Source organism: Ctenopharyngodon idella, chromosome 5, assembly GCF_019924925.1.
Source record: "Ctenopharyngodon idella isolate HZGC_01 chromosome 5, HZGC01, whole genome shotgun sequence".
NCBI lineage: Eukaryota > Metazoa > Chordata > Actinopteri > Cypriniformes > Xenocyprididae > Ctenopharyngodon > Ctenopharyngodon idella.
Window position 1 is genome coordinate 35,226,626 of NC_067224.1, and position 17,562 is coordinate 35,244,187.

A 17,562-nucleotide genomic window follows, 5' to 3' on the forward strand; every position below is an offset into this window, starting at 1 on the left:
AAAAACAGGACAATTTTTGTATTATACAGGATGGTTGGCAAACCTACTCCTATTAGTGCTACCACTGAGAATCAGAGATTGAGTTTTAGATTCTGAGAGTGTTAGCAGAGAGTTTTTGAATACCATTAGAAGTTCTTTGCTTCAGTCCACTGAGCACTTCTCCATGCTTACTTGAGCCCACTCGCTAGCGCTGGTAATTAAACAGATGATTAGCATGTTAGCGGCTCCTAATGAATGAACAATTGCAGTCTCCTATGACTGACATAAACGCAAACACGCACTCCTCCTGTTCTCCCTGACAATTTTCACACGGATTAGAGCTCTTTTGTTTCTGTGCGATGGTCTGATGATGGAACACGGTGAATATGAAATTCAAAATGAAGAATACGAACTACAAGAACAGACTGTCCTAAGCTACACAACTAGTCTATTAAAAGCTTGAACAGCAGGTTGTGGAAATGTAATCCCACTAAATTAATAAATTAACAGTTCTTTAATTAGCAGGCTAAATTTGTGACACCATTTATTATTAATGTCACAAATCCCAACAACACTTCACTTGGGGTAGTTGATTTAATTTTAACTTTCTGTTGTTCTAGAACCCAGGAGTGGATTTTGGAGACGTGTCAGAGCGTGTAGCGCTGAGGAAGAAAATGAACTGCAGGAGCTTTCGCTGGTACCTCGAGCATGTCTATCCCGAGATGAGAATTTATAATAACACCATCACTTATGGAGAGGTAATAAAGACAAACCAACCTATTATTATCAACCCTTTTAAACCAACCAAACCTTTCATAGAAAGGCATGTGCTTTCATACACTGTTAGTTTAATGCCTCTATACTGCTTTGAAGAATCCATCATTCTGTTACACTTTGTTTTAGGCAGATTTTAAAGTAATAATGTCACTTCAGCAGCTTGAAAGAGATTTTAAGTATATACAAAGCACCTGTGAAGAAAGAACTATTGTAATGGAAGTGATGGATAAAATTGATTATGATTTTTTTTTTTTTTTTTTAATAAATCTTTCTAAAGTGACTTTTTATCCTTGAGTATATAGCCATTTCCACATGATTACATTATTTAACCACTGCAAGTTTCATTTTTGTACTGAATGTTAAAAACTGCAGTAATACAACAGAAATGTAAAGATAATTGGTTTCCATAGCAACAGTGTAGCAAGCATTGGGATTAGCTCCAATTTCCTCATAATGAGATTTAATGAGCCCCTTATTAACTTTAGAGTGTGTGTGGGTAGAGGGAGGGAGGGAGGGAGGAGTGTGTGTGTGTGTGTGTGTGTGTGTGTGTGTGTGTGTGTGTGTGCGTGTGCGTGTGTGTCTTTGACCTTGTGGGGACATTTTGTTGGTCCCCATGAGGAAAACAGCTTATAAATCATACAGATTGATGTTTTTTGAAAATATAAAAATGCACAAAGTTTCCTGTGAGGGTTGTGTTTAGGGGTAGTGTTAGACTATACAGCTTGTACAGTATAAAAATCATTATATCTATGGAAAGTTCCCATAAAAGATGAAAACCCAACATGTGTTTGTATTAGAATTCAACAAGCCTAAATCTCAATAGAAAAGAAATCTTACAGCATTTTCAATTTGTTGGAGAAAAAAAATGAGACCTGCATTTCTACATTGATCTCTGGAACTGCAGGGGCGGAAAATCTATAGCTGTATTGGAATAGTTTGTCTCTGAAAATATCCCTGCTAGACCACAGATTCCACATATCTCATCCTTTGGCCAGTATTAGGTTTTATGGACGGTCAATGTTGTCATCTCCCAAATGGATTTGAAAAAGCAAGTGTATGTGCAATTATGTTCAACCTTCAGAGCAGCACAAATGCTATAGGCTAAATTGGGCTACTTAATAGTACACGTGTGCTCATGCTTCATGCATCATGATATAACTGTCTGTGTGTATTATTATTTATTTATTTTTTAGGTGCGAAACAGTAAAGCCAGTGGGTACTGCCTTGACCAGGGGTCAGAGGAGGATGACAGGGCCATACTCTATCCATGTCATGGCATGTCATCGCAGGTTAGTGTGGTTTTTTTTTTTTTTTTGTATATATATATATATATATATATATATATATATATACGGTATGCATATAAACTGCCCGGCCCAACAAAAAAAAAAGTCGCTGTTTAGATTTTAATAGGCAAGTACTTAAGAAACTATGAATGGATCATTATTACAGTGATTGTTATGTTTCTAGCATGTTATATGTTTGGCAACGATTCTTTTAACCCTTAAAGAAGATGGAGTGTGTAGCTTTTCATTTCTTAAATAATCATGTAGGAAGACACATCATGGCCATATTCCAGGATGACAGTGTCAAGATTCACCAGGGTTAATATTTTGCAAGAATGGTTCAGAGAGCATGAAAAATAATTTTCACACATGAATTGAGTCCAGACCTTAATTTCATTGAAAGTCTTTGGGATGTGCTGGAGTAGACTTTACAGAGTGCTCACCTCTTGCATTGTCAATACAAGATCTTGACCAAAATTTGATGCACCTCTTGATGGAAATAACGTCACAAAATTTATTTCCATCGAGAGGTGCATTATTTTTTGGTCAAGATTATGTATTGATAATGCAAGAGGTGAGCACTCTGTAAAGTCTCCTCCAGCACATCCCAAAAACTTACACTGAGGTTAAGATCAGTGCCAATTCATGTGTGAAAATGATTCTTCATGCTCCCTCCCAATTCTTTCACAATTTGAGCCTGATGAATCTTGACATTGTCATCCTGGAATATGGCCATGATACATCTTAATACATGGTCGTTTAAGAAATGAAAAGCTATTTTAACCCCATGTTTTAGGGTTAAAAGAACCGTTGCCAAACATATAACATGCTAGAAAAATAATAATCACTGTAATAATGACCCATTCATAGATTCTTAAGTATTTGCCTATTAAAATCCAAACAGCGACTTTTTTTTTGACCGGGCAGTGTATATATATATTACAAATGTACATATCACAATATCTGAATGATTTTAATAGGCTACTTCAAAAAGTTGCAAAAAAAACTTTAAAGTTTTATGTTGACGCATATAGCAGAGAATAGACTGGGCACGCAAGTGTTACTTGTGTTTGACTTGCTTGATGTTAAAAGTATTCATGTAAACACAGTCGGTTATGTCTTAAGTGAATGTGAACAGTTGGGAAAAAAATTGGATGTGTGTCAATAGGATCAGTGCATTAGGTCTTAAATTGACAGCAGCCTAATACAGTATACTGTAATTGCGTCAAACAAATGAAAAAGAGAAAATCACTCACTGCTCTTGACTGAACAAGTTTTGTAGCTTTAATATGAATCAATGGATATTTAATTCATGTGAAGACTATGCAGTGTTTTATTTTTACATTTGATTATTCAGTTTCTGTATTGTTTCTTACTTGAATGCTTCTGTTAAATAGATCTAATGTAGGCCTACTTGAAAAATTTAAAGCACTGTTTATTTGCCTATTTGTTCTTATATTTAATGACAAAGATAAATTAAAAGAACAAGAATAAATCATTATATTTAATATTAATGTTAAAATGACATTTTTTTTGTAATGCTAAAACACTGCTGTTTACTTTCAGAATTTGTAGTGATGCTTTCTTTTCCCATAAAGAATGTGAAACATATATATTGGTTATATCATTTTTAGTTTTTCAGGGGTTGTTTGGTAATGGAGCAGAGGTAAGGGGGACCCTCGTGGCGCCGAAGCTGCATGTTTAGAAGATTAGTAGTCAACTGAAAGGGTTTTTTTAATGATTAAACATTTTTTAAAAAATCTCAAATATTACATTTGGTTCCACAATCTTCATGTGGTTACATCATTGCATTTACATTACATTTATATCCCGAACAGACAGCAAAAATCTTGTTACTGGCAAATTCAAGGACAGGGAGCCAAAAATATGCTACATTTGCAAAGATAGATTACTATATCAATAATGACAGTGGTTTGGAGGGGGAAAAATGCACCATTTTCACCAGTGCATATTGATGCGAATTGCAAGAATTAAATGAGATTTGTAATTGAAACATCTTGTCAACCTCAATGTACACTTATTTCACATTGCCCGGAGATGGAAAGCAGCTTAGGTTGAAATTACCTGTAGATTGTATCTCAATTTCTGTGTCCTGTCCTTTCATAACTGCCTCCCTTGAAAAATAGTGGTTATAAGTCATCAGTTTATGTGACTTTGACATCTGACATTTTTATTCATTCGGATTAAATGGATGTGGAATAATCAAACAGTTCTTCTACCGGGCTATGACCTTTGACAGTGTGATGTGACCTTTTCACTGTCATCCATGCACAATAGAGATATGATCCTTTGAACAATTTAAAATACAATCTTTCTCTCTCTACCGCCCACTCTTTCTCTTCCTCCCTCCTAAATCTTGTAAGGGAATGACAGTCTTATTCCATAATCCAGGCCTAAGGGAAATAAAGCAATTGAAGTATATTCCCATTGTATCATCAAATTACAATAAAAGCTGGTTTTACACGATACAGCTAAGCTTCATTTTTTCTCCCAGGTTTTTTTTCATCTCCTTGCCCAATGACAAATTAAAAAACAGGAACGTTTTTTTTTTTTTTTTTTTCATTTATTTATTTAATTAATAAAAGTAATATTGGTTGTAGCATTACAAATTCAATGAGAAATCTCAAGCGTATTCAAAGTGTTTTATGATGTCTGTTATGAATAATTGTTGTGTGAGGTCTTTTATTAATTTTTATGATTGCAAAATTCAAGTGATTGTATTATTTGATCTCTAAGATTCCTGTTGATAATTTTTTCTTTTATCATTTTGATTGTCAAGCCTTTTCAAACAGCATGCCGTCTCATCCTTTTAATGAAAAATCCTTTGTTACTTTGTCCTCTGTGAGCGCATCTGTGTGAGGTACAGTACATCGTCTAAGTGAATGCATGTCCACTATGAGATCTGGAATCGGGTTACAGTACGCATGAAGATGAGCTCACTCTATTGTCCTAGTACTGTTTTCACCTTGGTCACCGGACAATTACCCTCGGTTCTATAGATTAACTTTACTCAATAGAGCGAGCTTGATTTTCATTGAATGTCAGCTTGTACTTCATTGTGATGTGCCGACCTTGGGATCTGATGTCTAAGAGATTGACTTTCAGCTGAATTATTGACCTGTGTTATTCAGTGCCATGTACTTACCGTAATAGATAGCTGCTATCTAGACTTCCATCTCTCTGGATAGTTTGTGTACAGTATGATGGTGGTTTTAATCATACAGCTAAGTACTGACCATATCTACTGGGGTTTCTTAAAGGAACAGTTGTGACGTGCTTGATGTCTGGATGAATCGCCTGAGGTTTTGATGAATCACATGATCAGGCATAACATTATGACCACCTTCTTAATATTGTGTTGGTCCCCCTTTTGCTGCCAAAAACAGCCCTGTCCCGTCGGGGCATGGACTCCGCTAGACCCCTGAAGGTGTGCTGTGGTATCTGGCACCAAGATGTTAGGAGCAGATCCTTTAAGTCCTGTAAGTTGCGAGGTGGGGTCTTCATTGATCGGAATTGTTTGTTCAGCACATCCCACAGATGCTCGATTGGATTGAGATCTGGGGAATTTGGAGGTCAAGTCAACACCCCAAACTCGTTGTTGTGCTCCTCAAACCATTCCTGAACCATTTTTGCTTTGCGGCAGGGCGCATTATCCTGCTGAAAGAGGCCACAGCCACCAGGGAATACCGTTTCCATGAAAGGGTGTACATGATCTGCAGCAATGCTTAGGTAGAGGGTACGTGTCAAAGTAACATCCACATGGATGGCAGAACCTAGCAGAACATTGGCCCAAAGCATCACACTGCCTCCGTCGGCTCGCCTTTTTCCCATAGTGCATCCTGGTGCCATGTGTTCCCCAGGTAAGTGATGCACACGCACCCGGCCATCCACGTGATGTAAAAGAAAAAGTGATTTTTAATCAGAACAGGCCACCTTCTTCCATTGCTCATTGGTCCAGTTCTGATGCTCACGTGCCCACTGTTGGCGCTTTCGGCGGTGGACAGGGGTCAGCATGGGCACCCTGACTGGTCTGCAGCTATGCAGCCCCATATGCAACAAACTGCGATGCACTGTGTATTCTGACACCTTTCTGTCAGAACCAGCATTAACTTCTTGAACAGTTTGAGCTACAGTAGCTTGTCTGTTAGATCGGATCACACGGGCCAGCCTTCGCTCCCCACATGCATCAGTGAGCCTTGGCCGCCCATGACCCTGTCGCCGGTTCACCACTGTTCCTTCCTTGGACCACTTTTGATAGATATTGACCACTGCAGACCGGGAACACCCCACAAGAGCTGCAGTTTTGGAGATGCTCTGACCCAGTCGTCTAGCATCACAATTTGGCCCTTGTCAAATTCGCTCAAATCCTTAAGCTTCCCATTTTTCCTGGACAAAATGTTCACTTGCTGCCTAATATATCCCACCTACTAACAGGTGGTGTGATGAAGAGATAATCAGTGTTATTCACTTCACCTGTCAGTGGTCATAATGTTATGCCTAATTGGTCCAGAAAAAAAAACATGAGTGTTTGAAACTAAAGAGTAAGCTGAGGTGTAGGGTCTTTTACTATAAAATATGATAACAGTTGTAGAAAAAATTTGGTTGTTAGTTATTCAATAGACTGTTAACGGTCAGTGTCCAGGTAGCGGGACATTTGACATGCTTTTTTATTGCCTTTTTTCACCATCACATATTTTAGTAGGCTAATCATAAATTAGGTATCATTCGAAAGCATGGAAACGGTACTTTAATTTTTTTTGTGATATCATCTTCAAACTTGGAACACAACTTGGTTAGACATGGTTTTGATTTTAGAGTCCAAATTATTTTGAATAATATATATTTTGTATGAAATAAAAAATGTTTAGTTCACATTTGGTTTAGAGTAAACTTAAACTTCACACTTTCATTTTTTTTAAAGACTTTTACACTAATGTGCTAAATGTGTCTTTTTTAAAAAGAGACCGACCTTTTATCTGTATTCTAAAGCATTCATGAATTACAACCATTTAAGTTCAGATTTATGCTCAAAAATAAAAATTCCATCATAATTTTCTCACGCTCATGCTGTTCCAAACCTGAATGACTTTCTTCTGCAGAACACAAAAAAAGATATTTTGAAGAAAAAAGACACTGAGGCATTCTTCATAATATCTTCTTTTGTGTTCTACAGAAGAAAGAAAGTCATACAGGTTTGAAACAACATGAATGTGAGAAAATGATGGAATTTTCATTTGTGGGTGAACTATCCCTTTAAGCTGAATTTCTAAGAACAATTTTATACATCACATACTTTCTTTTTCTGGCCATATCTTATTTTATTTTTTTTACATTGTAACTTGATGTTTCATTTCAGCTGGCAAGGTACACCACCGAAGGCTTATTGCAGTTAGGACCCCTGGGGTCGACTACGTTTCTGCCTGACACGAAATGCCTGGTGGATGATGGAAGAGGAAGGACTCCCAGCTTGAAAAAATGTGATGCTGTCACCCGGTCCTCCCAGAGGCTCTGGGATTTTACCCAGGTAAGAGAATGCACTCATACAAAACAATGTATTCATTAGCTTGCTAAACACTTCATATTAACATTTTATTTTCCACTTGAGACTTAAGTATTTGATTTCCCTAAATTAAGATAGTTGTTTTGTCGAAAAAATGCATCAAGTATTTGAAATCAGATGCACCCTCTATGGTACGGTGTTGCCTCCAGGCAACATGGTCTATTTTAGTTTGTTTTTAATAAAATAAGGCACCAATTGATTGATCAAACATATCTCAGGACAGAATAACTCAAATACTAATCAATAAAAGTGCAAAAAAGACCAAAACATGACCAACAGGGGTCCATTTTGTGTCCTGTTTCAGCACATGTGCACATGTCACATGGCTCCATATTTTCTCCAATGAAAAGTGCTTTTTTCACTTGTTTGTATCCATTTAAAAAAATACGAGTCACCTTCACTAGCAAGTAAAGAAGTATTTTCAACAACTTTACATTATATATCATCAAATGTTTTAGAGAAAATAACAAAAAACTGTGTGTTGCCTCAAGGCAACATTGTACCATAATGGAATGGCATAAGGCCATACAGGCATAATAGGTTTGAATACAAATGTATTATATTTGTAAGGAAAAGAGTTAGAATTATCTAAATATATTTGCATTTTCACATGATTTTGTAATGCACTTATAAGAATAGTAATTCACATACTATATCTGCATATATTATGATCTGCACATTTGATATAGCACTTCAAAAAGGTATAAAACACAGGTAGCACAGCCAGTTGATGAGGGTGATGATGAGGGGTCATGCTGTGATGAGGAAGATGAAATCATTGTGACAATCCGTCAGGGAGAAGAGATGAGGATGAAGATGGATATAATAACTTGATATTATAAAATAATAATATGATGGTTTGGTAATACTTGTGTTCCACTATGGTACAATGTTGCCTGAGGGCAACAGCTGGATATAAAATGTTACTTTTTATTAAATATGAAACTTTTAATACATTAAAAACTGGATAAATTTGTTTGTTCAAGTGTCTAGTTAAAGAAATCGATGTTTTCAATAAAAATATTTCTTTTTTCTACATGAAAATGCCAGATTTGTCCACTGTGGTACAATGTTGCCTCGAGGCAATTTATGAAAATTTATGAAAATGTTTATTGATTTTGTGTCCTATTTTAAGCAGGAAAAACAACACAAATAATTTTTTCCTCATTTATATCATATTGCATACCATAGAGGGTTAAAATGTACTGTTTTCTTTTCAAAAAACACCCTTCAGATATATTGTATAAATGTACACTAGTTTTTAAAAGTTTGGGGTCTGTGAGATTTTTAATAATGTTTTTGAAAGAAGTCTCTTATGCTCACCAAGTCTATATTTAATTGATAAAATACTATAAAAACACAACAAAACTACTAAAACTTTAACTAAAATTAAAATGGCATAGACTAATAAAACTAACATGACACTAAAATAACTGCTTCAGAAACTATTCTAATATGCTGATTTGTTGCTCAAGAAACAAGAACTGTTGTGCTGCTTAATATTTTTTTTTTTTTTTCAGGTTTTTTTGATGAATATAAAGTTCAAAAGAACAGCATTTATTTGAAATAGTTTTTTTTTTCAACATTATAAATGATTTTACTGTAACTTAATACATTGTTTTAATGCATTGTTTCTGGATAAAATTTATTTAAAAGAAGAATCTTACTGTCCCCAAATTTTTGTAGGTAGTGTGTGATGCCAGATATATTTATATTTTAAATATATTTACAGTGTTCATGAATATTTGTTTCTTAGAATGGGCCCATCATAAGTCGAGACACAGGACGTTGTCTGGAGGTTGAAATGTCAAAAGATGCGAACTTTGGCCTGCGGCTGGTCGTCCAGCGCTGCTCAGGGCAGAAATGGATGATTCGGAACTGGATAAAACACCCCAGACACTGAGGAACATCCAACCTGAAATTAACCTCCCTGAGCTGAAGAGCAGCCATAGACACAAACCCTGAGTCTGGGGTTTAGACAGAGGAGATGAACTTACGTGCAAGATACTCTCTTTCAGGGTAAAATGCTTTCAATATAGACGTCTAAAGGTGGGATATTATTTTTAGACACATTTACTGTTGAACGAGCAGCTAAATCAGAAGACCTTCATCACAGGAGAAAGACTTGTTCATTGCAAGTCCACTGTACAGACTCCCAGCGTACTGCAGCATACTTGTGTTCCCAAGCGGAATTCTGATGAGCTGTCTTAGTGAAATTCCGAGAGGAAAATTCTAAAGAGTTGGGGATAAACAAAGAGAGAGGAAGCAAAAGTCTTGAGTTTTACTTCTTATCAATTGCCATATCAACACTTATTTCTTCAGGCTATGAATTGCTTTGGATAATTGAATATCCACATTGAAACTTTAATCCCAAGTGCTACAAAACAAAAAAAGAAAGTAGTATAGACTTTAATCTGACACAATAGTTTCAGCTATTTTATCTATTGAGTATTTTCTTTCCTTTATTTACAGACTTATTTGCTAATGCACAACAAAAACCATGCGTTCACTCAAGAACTCATGTGCCTTTCTCCATCTTTATGCCATCAGACCAGGGAATGTTCCTCCCTAAGCATGTACAAAATGTTTGATTTTTAAATTAATTAAAATATGAATATAATGTTAAGAGGTCTTATTGTAGAAACACGTTGTAAAATACTCAAAACATGATAATCCAGGAAGATCAAAACAATAAAAACAAGTTTTCTTTTCTTTTGTACAATGTTGCATGATGTATTTTGTGAATTCAGTGCAGTAAAATTATCATTGTTGTTTCATATTGTAGAATCAATTACATCACATTTGGAAGTAATAAGGCCACATTCACACAGCAGCAGAATATGGTTGACAGTCCTGTATTTGAGTCCTTAATATATGGTTATGTTCACACACAGTACGGTTATTTACTAGAGTGACAACCACATTCTTTAACCAAATTCAGACAAATTTTTAGGACTTACAGCTGCATTCTCGGAAAACCCGCACTATGTGAATGGAACTAGTTGTCTATCTATCACATCATACAGTGCCAGAGAGCTGCTCTGCCCTGCACAAATGCATGTCTACTGTGTGTTGTGGGTCTTCATGTATGGTTTCTGTAACTTACAGCAACTAAGATATGAGCCGTGTGTCATCTGAAAGTTCTAAATCCAGTCACTGTTCTCCACCTGAGCTGCTGATATTATTCATATCAGACACACATAATGGGCCTAAGTAACTATAAAGTTTATTATTCTTCCAGTTCACCAGCCACTTACTTAAATATATTTCGGGAGAAACTGATGAATTCACCTGCTGTAAATCCGACTGACAGGACTCTGCGAACTGCAGGGCAAACTAAGATGGCGGCGCCCATCTCGCGTTATAGATCAAGATAAAGATCATTTATGAAGGTTTTAAAACGACAAAACACACTCACTTACACATATTTGAGAATCGGAATATCAGATAGTTAATGACATGGTAAGCAAGTTTGTGAATATTTTAAATAAAAAAGGAAAAACAAAATAATCGCGATCCATCTGTCATACAGTGTTATTGAGGCTGTGTTCAGCGTACGTGACACGCATGATGGAAACAATAAGTGCAAACATTCTAAAATAATGGACGCCTTAAAAAAGCTCACTCTGGGGGGTCAGTTAGAATATTTTAAACTCACACTTGAAAGGGTTAAGCGTCCTTGTTGGCGCGCCCGCCTCCCATGGCGGAAATGCAGGTTTGAATCCCGCACAGAGCTGTGAAAGTAGAACCGAAGGGGTTACATTTGGTGCCGTGACCTGGATGGGAGTGAGGTTTAGGGGAGGCAGTGTAATGAGGGCCAGCTAGTTAGAGTTGTGCAAGTAAACCTCACTGGCCTCAAGAGTTGCACTAGCAACTGATGTTAGAGACTGCGATCTTTAGCATCCTTGTTAGCGCACCTGCCTCCCATGCCAGAGATGCCGGTTTGAATCCCACTCAGAATGAGTCGAGCAGGACTTTGGTTCTGTGACCCGGATGGGATTGAGGTTTAGGGGGGTGAGTGTAATGGAGGCCAGCTAGTAAGAGCTGTGCAAGTAAACCTCACTCCCCTGGCCTCGAGAGGTGCACTAGCAACTGACGCTAGAGACCATTGTCTTTAGCGTCCTTGTTAGCGCGCCCGCCTCCCATGGTGGAAATGCGAGTTTGAATCCCGCACGGAGCGGTGAGAGTAGATCCGGAGGGGTTACATTTGGTGCCGTGACCCGGATTGGAGTGAGGTTTAGGGGGAACAGTGTAATGGGGGACAGCTAGTAAGAGCTGTATGGGTAAACCTCACTCCCCTGGCCTCAAGAGGCGCACTAGCAACTGATGCTAGAGACCATTGTCTTTAGCGTCCTTGTTAACGCGCCTGCCTTCCATGGCGGAAATACGGGTTTGAATCCCGCTCGGAGCAGCAAGAGTAGAACCGGAGGGGTTAAATTTGGTGCCGTGACCCGGATGGGAGTGACGTTTAAGGGGGACATCTAGTTAATGGGAGCCAGCTAGTTAAAGCTGTTCAAGTAAACCTCACTGGCCTCAAGAGGTGCACTAGCAACTGATGCTAGAGACTGTGGTCTTTAACCACAGAGTTGGTAAGATAATACGGTCTTGACTCCCATTGCACTTTTATACATACTGTATTCAAGACGCTATTGTAAGTTTCTGTGTGAACAGGACATTTTGAGATTCACACCTGTAAGTAAATACAGTTGTCAATACCAAAAACTTATTTTTGAATTTAATTTTAGTACATTTTTATGAAATAGTGGACTTTGCATTGATTAATGTTTCAAAGTCCATGAATGTGTACTAAAAAAGTGAATTTTGATTTCTTGTTTTTTTTTTTTTTTTTTTTTTGTTTGTTTTTTGCCTCCTCAGGTTATTCTCTGAAGCTTGGCATATTTATCTATGCCCAGAGGCCTGAGAAACTAGTTAGTTAACAGAAAAGACAACCAAAGTTAAAGGGTTAATTCACCCCAAAATGAAAATTCTGTCATTAATTACTCACCCTCATGTCATTCCACACCCATAAGACTTATATTCGCTGATCAATGTTTACATGCGCATAAAAGCCTAAATTAAATCTGTTCATCATAACAAGCAATCAATTCTCTTCAGAAAATTTGGACTAAACTGCTCGATTCATATGGATTTGTTTTCCGATCTCTTTATGAAGTTTTTGAAGCATCAAAGTGGTAGTTACAAAGGCAGTCAATGGAAGGAAATCTGACAGCATTCTGTCATCAAAAGATCTTCATTTGTGTTCTGAAGATGAACGAAAGTGTTACGGGTGTGGAACGACATGAGGGTGAGTAATTAATAACAGAATTTTGATTTTGGGGTGAACTAACCCTTCAAGCTTTGTATTTACACACTTTTCCTACAGGATGCACAGTCTAATCATTACAAACCAAATTGGAGCATTGAACGCTGCTCAAAACAATCAATCACAGCATGCAACTAATTTTTTTTCCTCCGAAGCAAACTCAAAAGCTCACAACTCTCAAAAATACATTTTACTGCTTTTTATTGATGTATTCACTCTTTTTTCCCTCTCTCATCTGCAGTGAAAGCCACTCCATTATTTTCCTCTCAAGTCAAGTATTTATTGCTCATGTAGTCCTGAGAGAGAGCACAAAGAAGCCATCCAGCTGTAGGCACTTCTTATATGGGCACCTGTGTGTTCTCAAGGCATTTTTTTACTTGCTTTCCAGAATGTTTGCTAGGGTTGGAAGGGCAGGAATCGGATACTTGTAATAAATTAAAAATTTGATTGCAATTATCGATTCCTGTGTGTGCATATTAATGTGGTTTCAAACCATTTTCAAGTCCAAGAAGACACGAAAGAGAACTCAATTCGGCACTCGTGCTGTGTGCTGTTTTCATTGCGCACACATCCAAAGCGTGCACACAGAGAGCCGCCTCTCATAGTGTGCGATACTTAATTGAGTTCTCGTACGTGTCTTTTGTCCTAAGTGAACGTAAACAGTTGAGAAAGAAAACGCATGTGTAAGTAACAATAAGTGTTTACTACCCAGCCCTTGTGTTTACTAAGAGAGATTGCAGAAATCTGCTCAGCCAGGCTTCAGCTGTTCAGCTTGAATGGTTTCATAAACATTCTCCCTCCACTCATCTACAAGGAGAAGATCTTATTTAAATCCACACTGGAGGCCCAACAAACGCTGTCGCTGCAAATGTGCCCATAGCAGGCATGTGGTGCAATGAAACAAATAGGAGAAATATATAACCAGGCTGGGGCGCCTGTGTTTTTTCTTTTGCTTTTTACACATGATGCAGTTCAGCAATGAAGTCATAGGAGGAAACGCACAGTGAGCACGCACCAATGAATCATTCCACAATCTGCTTCCTCCAGGATGACCAACTAATGCAGTAGACCTGCTGAGACCTGCGCTCTGAGCCAGTAGTGTGTATTGTACACTGAAAAACTAAATTTTGTAGTTGAAATAAAATTGGTGCTTTTTATATTGAATAAGTAAAAAAAAAAAAAACTTGTTTGAAAAAACTAATTTACAAGTTGGAAATAGGACATTTTTTGTTATATTTACAAGCCATTAAGAATTTATCCAAGTCATTAAGTATTGATCAAAATGTTGAAAGACCTTGTGATATGTATTCACAGATTTGATTAAATTTAAAATGAATAAGGTTGTATAATATTGTAATTGTGTGTGTGTGTGTGTGTGTGTGTGTGTGTGTTTAAAGTTTCTGTTTAATTAATTCATTCACTCTTTTTACACCGTTTTAACAATGGGTTCCTATGGAGACCGGAACAGGACAGCGTCCAAACAGAAGTTAGAATCCATCATGGCGGCACTCATCATTTGCTCAGGAAAAGGTGGATAGCAGTAAAATTTGGTTATTCCGGTTGTAAATCCAAATATAGCAGTGGGTGATTAACAAAACTGATGAAATACTGACATTCCCTGAGAATTACAAAAAAAAAGTTGTTTTTTTTTTTGTTTTTTTTGCCCCTTCCAATTGCCCTCCTTTCTGCAGTGATGTAAAAAAAAAAAAAAAAGCTGTAGTTCAGCCCTAAACTCATGCCATTGGCTGATTCATAAGTTGACATGGGAGCGCTCAAACAAACACAGCATGTTTTGAAAGCTCTACGGAGTCACAGTGTTTACAGTCTTTGGGGAAATCAGCCTACAAAAGGCTTACTTAGACTTGTCTCTGAACATTAAACTATGATAGAAGAAGTTATTTAATAGGTGCTGTTTTTGAATACCATGCATAAAATGTTGCTGCTACCTGACAGATATCACTGAAATAGGTGTCCTGAGAATTCAGACTAGTCTCTGTGACAGCCAGACTCTGTAAACAACAAAGTGTTGGTTGGCCAGCACATCATTTTTTTTTTCTCTCTAGCCAATTAAAAATTCAGCCAAACAGAAGATACTCTCTCCCTCTCTTCCTCTTACGCCTTCAAGTTTGTAAAAGGAGTTTGGCTCCATAAGCACAAAGGGGGCCGAATTTGGCTGGTGGGAGTAACTACATCACCTGCTTCTAAAAAGCATGTTTCTACATTGATGCACATTCAGAAATATGCATGTATTCTGTCTAGATAAACTTTTTATATATAAATTACAAATATTATAGTATATATAATAGCTGCTTTACCAATAATCTTTATTTATTTAAAAATATTTTAACAATAATTTATTTAAAAATTATTTATATAAAACATAAAATGTAATATACATTATCGTTCACAATAAGATCTAATTAAGATCTAAAATAGGGTGATTTGTCACTTCATGTCGACTTTAAACCCTGGCTGCCCCAAAAGACTAATCACAAGTTCTGTCATTATCAGCATAGTTCAACGATTTGGTGTTTCACGAAACCATAGTTCCAACGAACATTCGCAAACAGCATTGCAAAGTTGTGCAGTTGGAACGACAGCTCTCGAGCTGTGGGTAGAAGCATAGTTTCTTGTTTTTATGACGTGGACATAAAAAAAATCCTTATCTTGAGCAAAATAAGCAAGCTGATATTCAGTACATATATATTTTATTTTGAATATATACAAATGTCATTTACATCTTTTAGTTTGTCAAGAGATTTAAAGCACCGTTTTTGAAGAGTGCGCATGTGCATACATAGTACGTAAGAACGAGCCTATGATTGAATCTGAAAATGAAGTAAAATAACTGAGCGAAAATAAGAATTAGTCCTCAAATGCCATGTCCTAATCACATTAAAGGGATAGTTCACCCAAAAATGAAAATTCTGTCATCATTTACTCACCCTCAAGTTGTTCCAAACCTGTATGAATTTCTTTCTTCTGCTGAACACAAAAGAAGATATTTTGAAGAATGTCGTTAACCTAACAGTTGATGGACCCCATTGACTTACATAGTATTTTTTTCCATACTATGGAAGTCAATGGTATCAACTGTTTGTTTACCCATATTCTTTATAATATCTTCTTTTGTGTTCAGCAGAAGAAAGAAATTCATACAGGTTTGGAACAATTTGGGGGTGAGTAAATGATGACAGAATTTTCATTTTTGGGTGAACTATCCCTTTAAATCTTGTTCTGTCTAAAACCAAAATAAATGCCTCCACTTTTATCTTCGCTCTGTCAGAAGAGATATTATGATTGTAAATGTCTTCAAACAACTAGTGATTCCATAACAGTATCTCTTTCATGTTAAAGGGAGAGAGAAAAACAAATGTGTTGTGTAGTCTGGCCTTACAGGATAAAAGCAGAAGTTGTAAAATGTTAATGTTTTCACTCCCAGAGTTGTTAAACACCCAGAGGACACAAAAAGAGAGAGACAGCTTTCAATTTACCCAAAGAGGACAGTTACAGGTTCACGCCTTTGACAAGGGCAGCTCCCCTCACAACACAGGAGAGTGGAAACTGATGTATGGCTCACATTATCCCTTCCATTCTTTCCTCTGACACCCAGGATGGATGGCGGGACAGAGTAATAGGGAGCTTTGAAGAGGAAGGCAGGATGGGAATGAGAAGAAGTAAAGAAGCAGGTCACGAGGACACTATCCCAAGAATACTTTCACTGAGGTACTGACTGGAAAGAGAAAATGGAACATTTTTAGATTTTTTGATGCATTTTTCTGTGGTGCTTACCTTCTTTACTACAATACTAGTACAGAATGTTTTTTTTTTTTTTTTTTTTTTTTTTTTAACTGATTCAGAACGTTTTATTGAACTTTTATTTTGTGTTATAGTATTTTCCAGTTTTAAACCTCTTGGTCATGATGCTGGAACCTAAAACAGTGTCTCAAACCGAAGGCAGACATCATTTTATTTTATCTTTTATTTACAAAAGAGGAAATGACATCACAGTCAGAAAATTTGAGCGAGTACAGAATTCTTAATTTTTATTTAATTTAAATCTTATTTTATTTTAGGCATAAACCAGTGTCTCAGACCAAAGGTAGAGATTAGCTTATATATATATATATATATATATATAGTTGATTACTCAGTAAATTTTCATCCATGGCACTTAATATTTTGGCTTTGATCACTATTTATGTTTATCTTTCTTCAGAAAAAAATATTAACTAAATCAAAAATTTCTGAAATTTCCACAGAATTACCCTATATTCTTTAAAGTACCTTGAATGTCAACATAAATTACAGTACATGAATATGGCAATCATTCAGTACCACTGTCTATAATATCAATTTTTTTTTTTTTTTTTTTTGAGGTATTACCATCTGAAACCATCACAGTACCAAATATTATTTTGTAAAGGCTGGCTTTAAAAGTCTGATGAACCTGTGGGAATAAAATTCAAGTGAGAAGGTGTTGTTAGCAGAGCAGGAAGTGAATCAAAGGGTCTCTCGTAAATGTTACTGGCTGTAAGTACATATTTGTCACTCATTTGATGTGTATATATTATATATATGATATAGGTGTGGATGTGCCTCTAAACACTGATCTC

The 17,562-nt window shown here is 36.6% G+C and overlaps 1 protein-coding gene across 1 annotated transcript in view; it reads left to right on the forward strand.

Annotated features, from left to right (window-relative positions):
* The window catches only part of galnt9 (polypeptide N-acetylgalactosaminyltransferase 9), a 100,755-nt gene extending 90,406 nt beyond the window's left edge, over positions 1-10,349 (forward strand). The window contains exons 8-11 of the mRNA XM_051894169.1: positions 600-737; positions 1,950-2,045; positions 7,420-7,587; positions 9,380-10,349. Coding sequence (XP_051750129.1) covers positions 600-737; positions 1,950-2,045; positions 7,420-7,587; positions 9,380-9,526 — 549 coding nt within the window. The 3' untranslated portion in view covers positions 9,527-10,349. The remainder of the gene's footprint in view (positions 1-599; positions 738-1,949; positions 2,046-7,419; positions 7,588-9,379) is intronic.
* Positions 10,350-17,562: the final 7,213 nt, after the last annotated feature.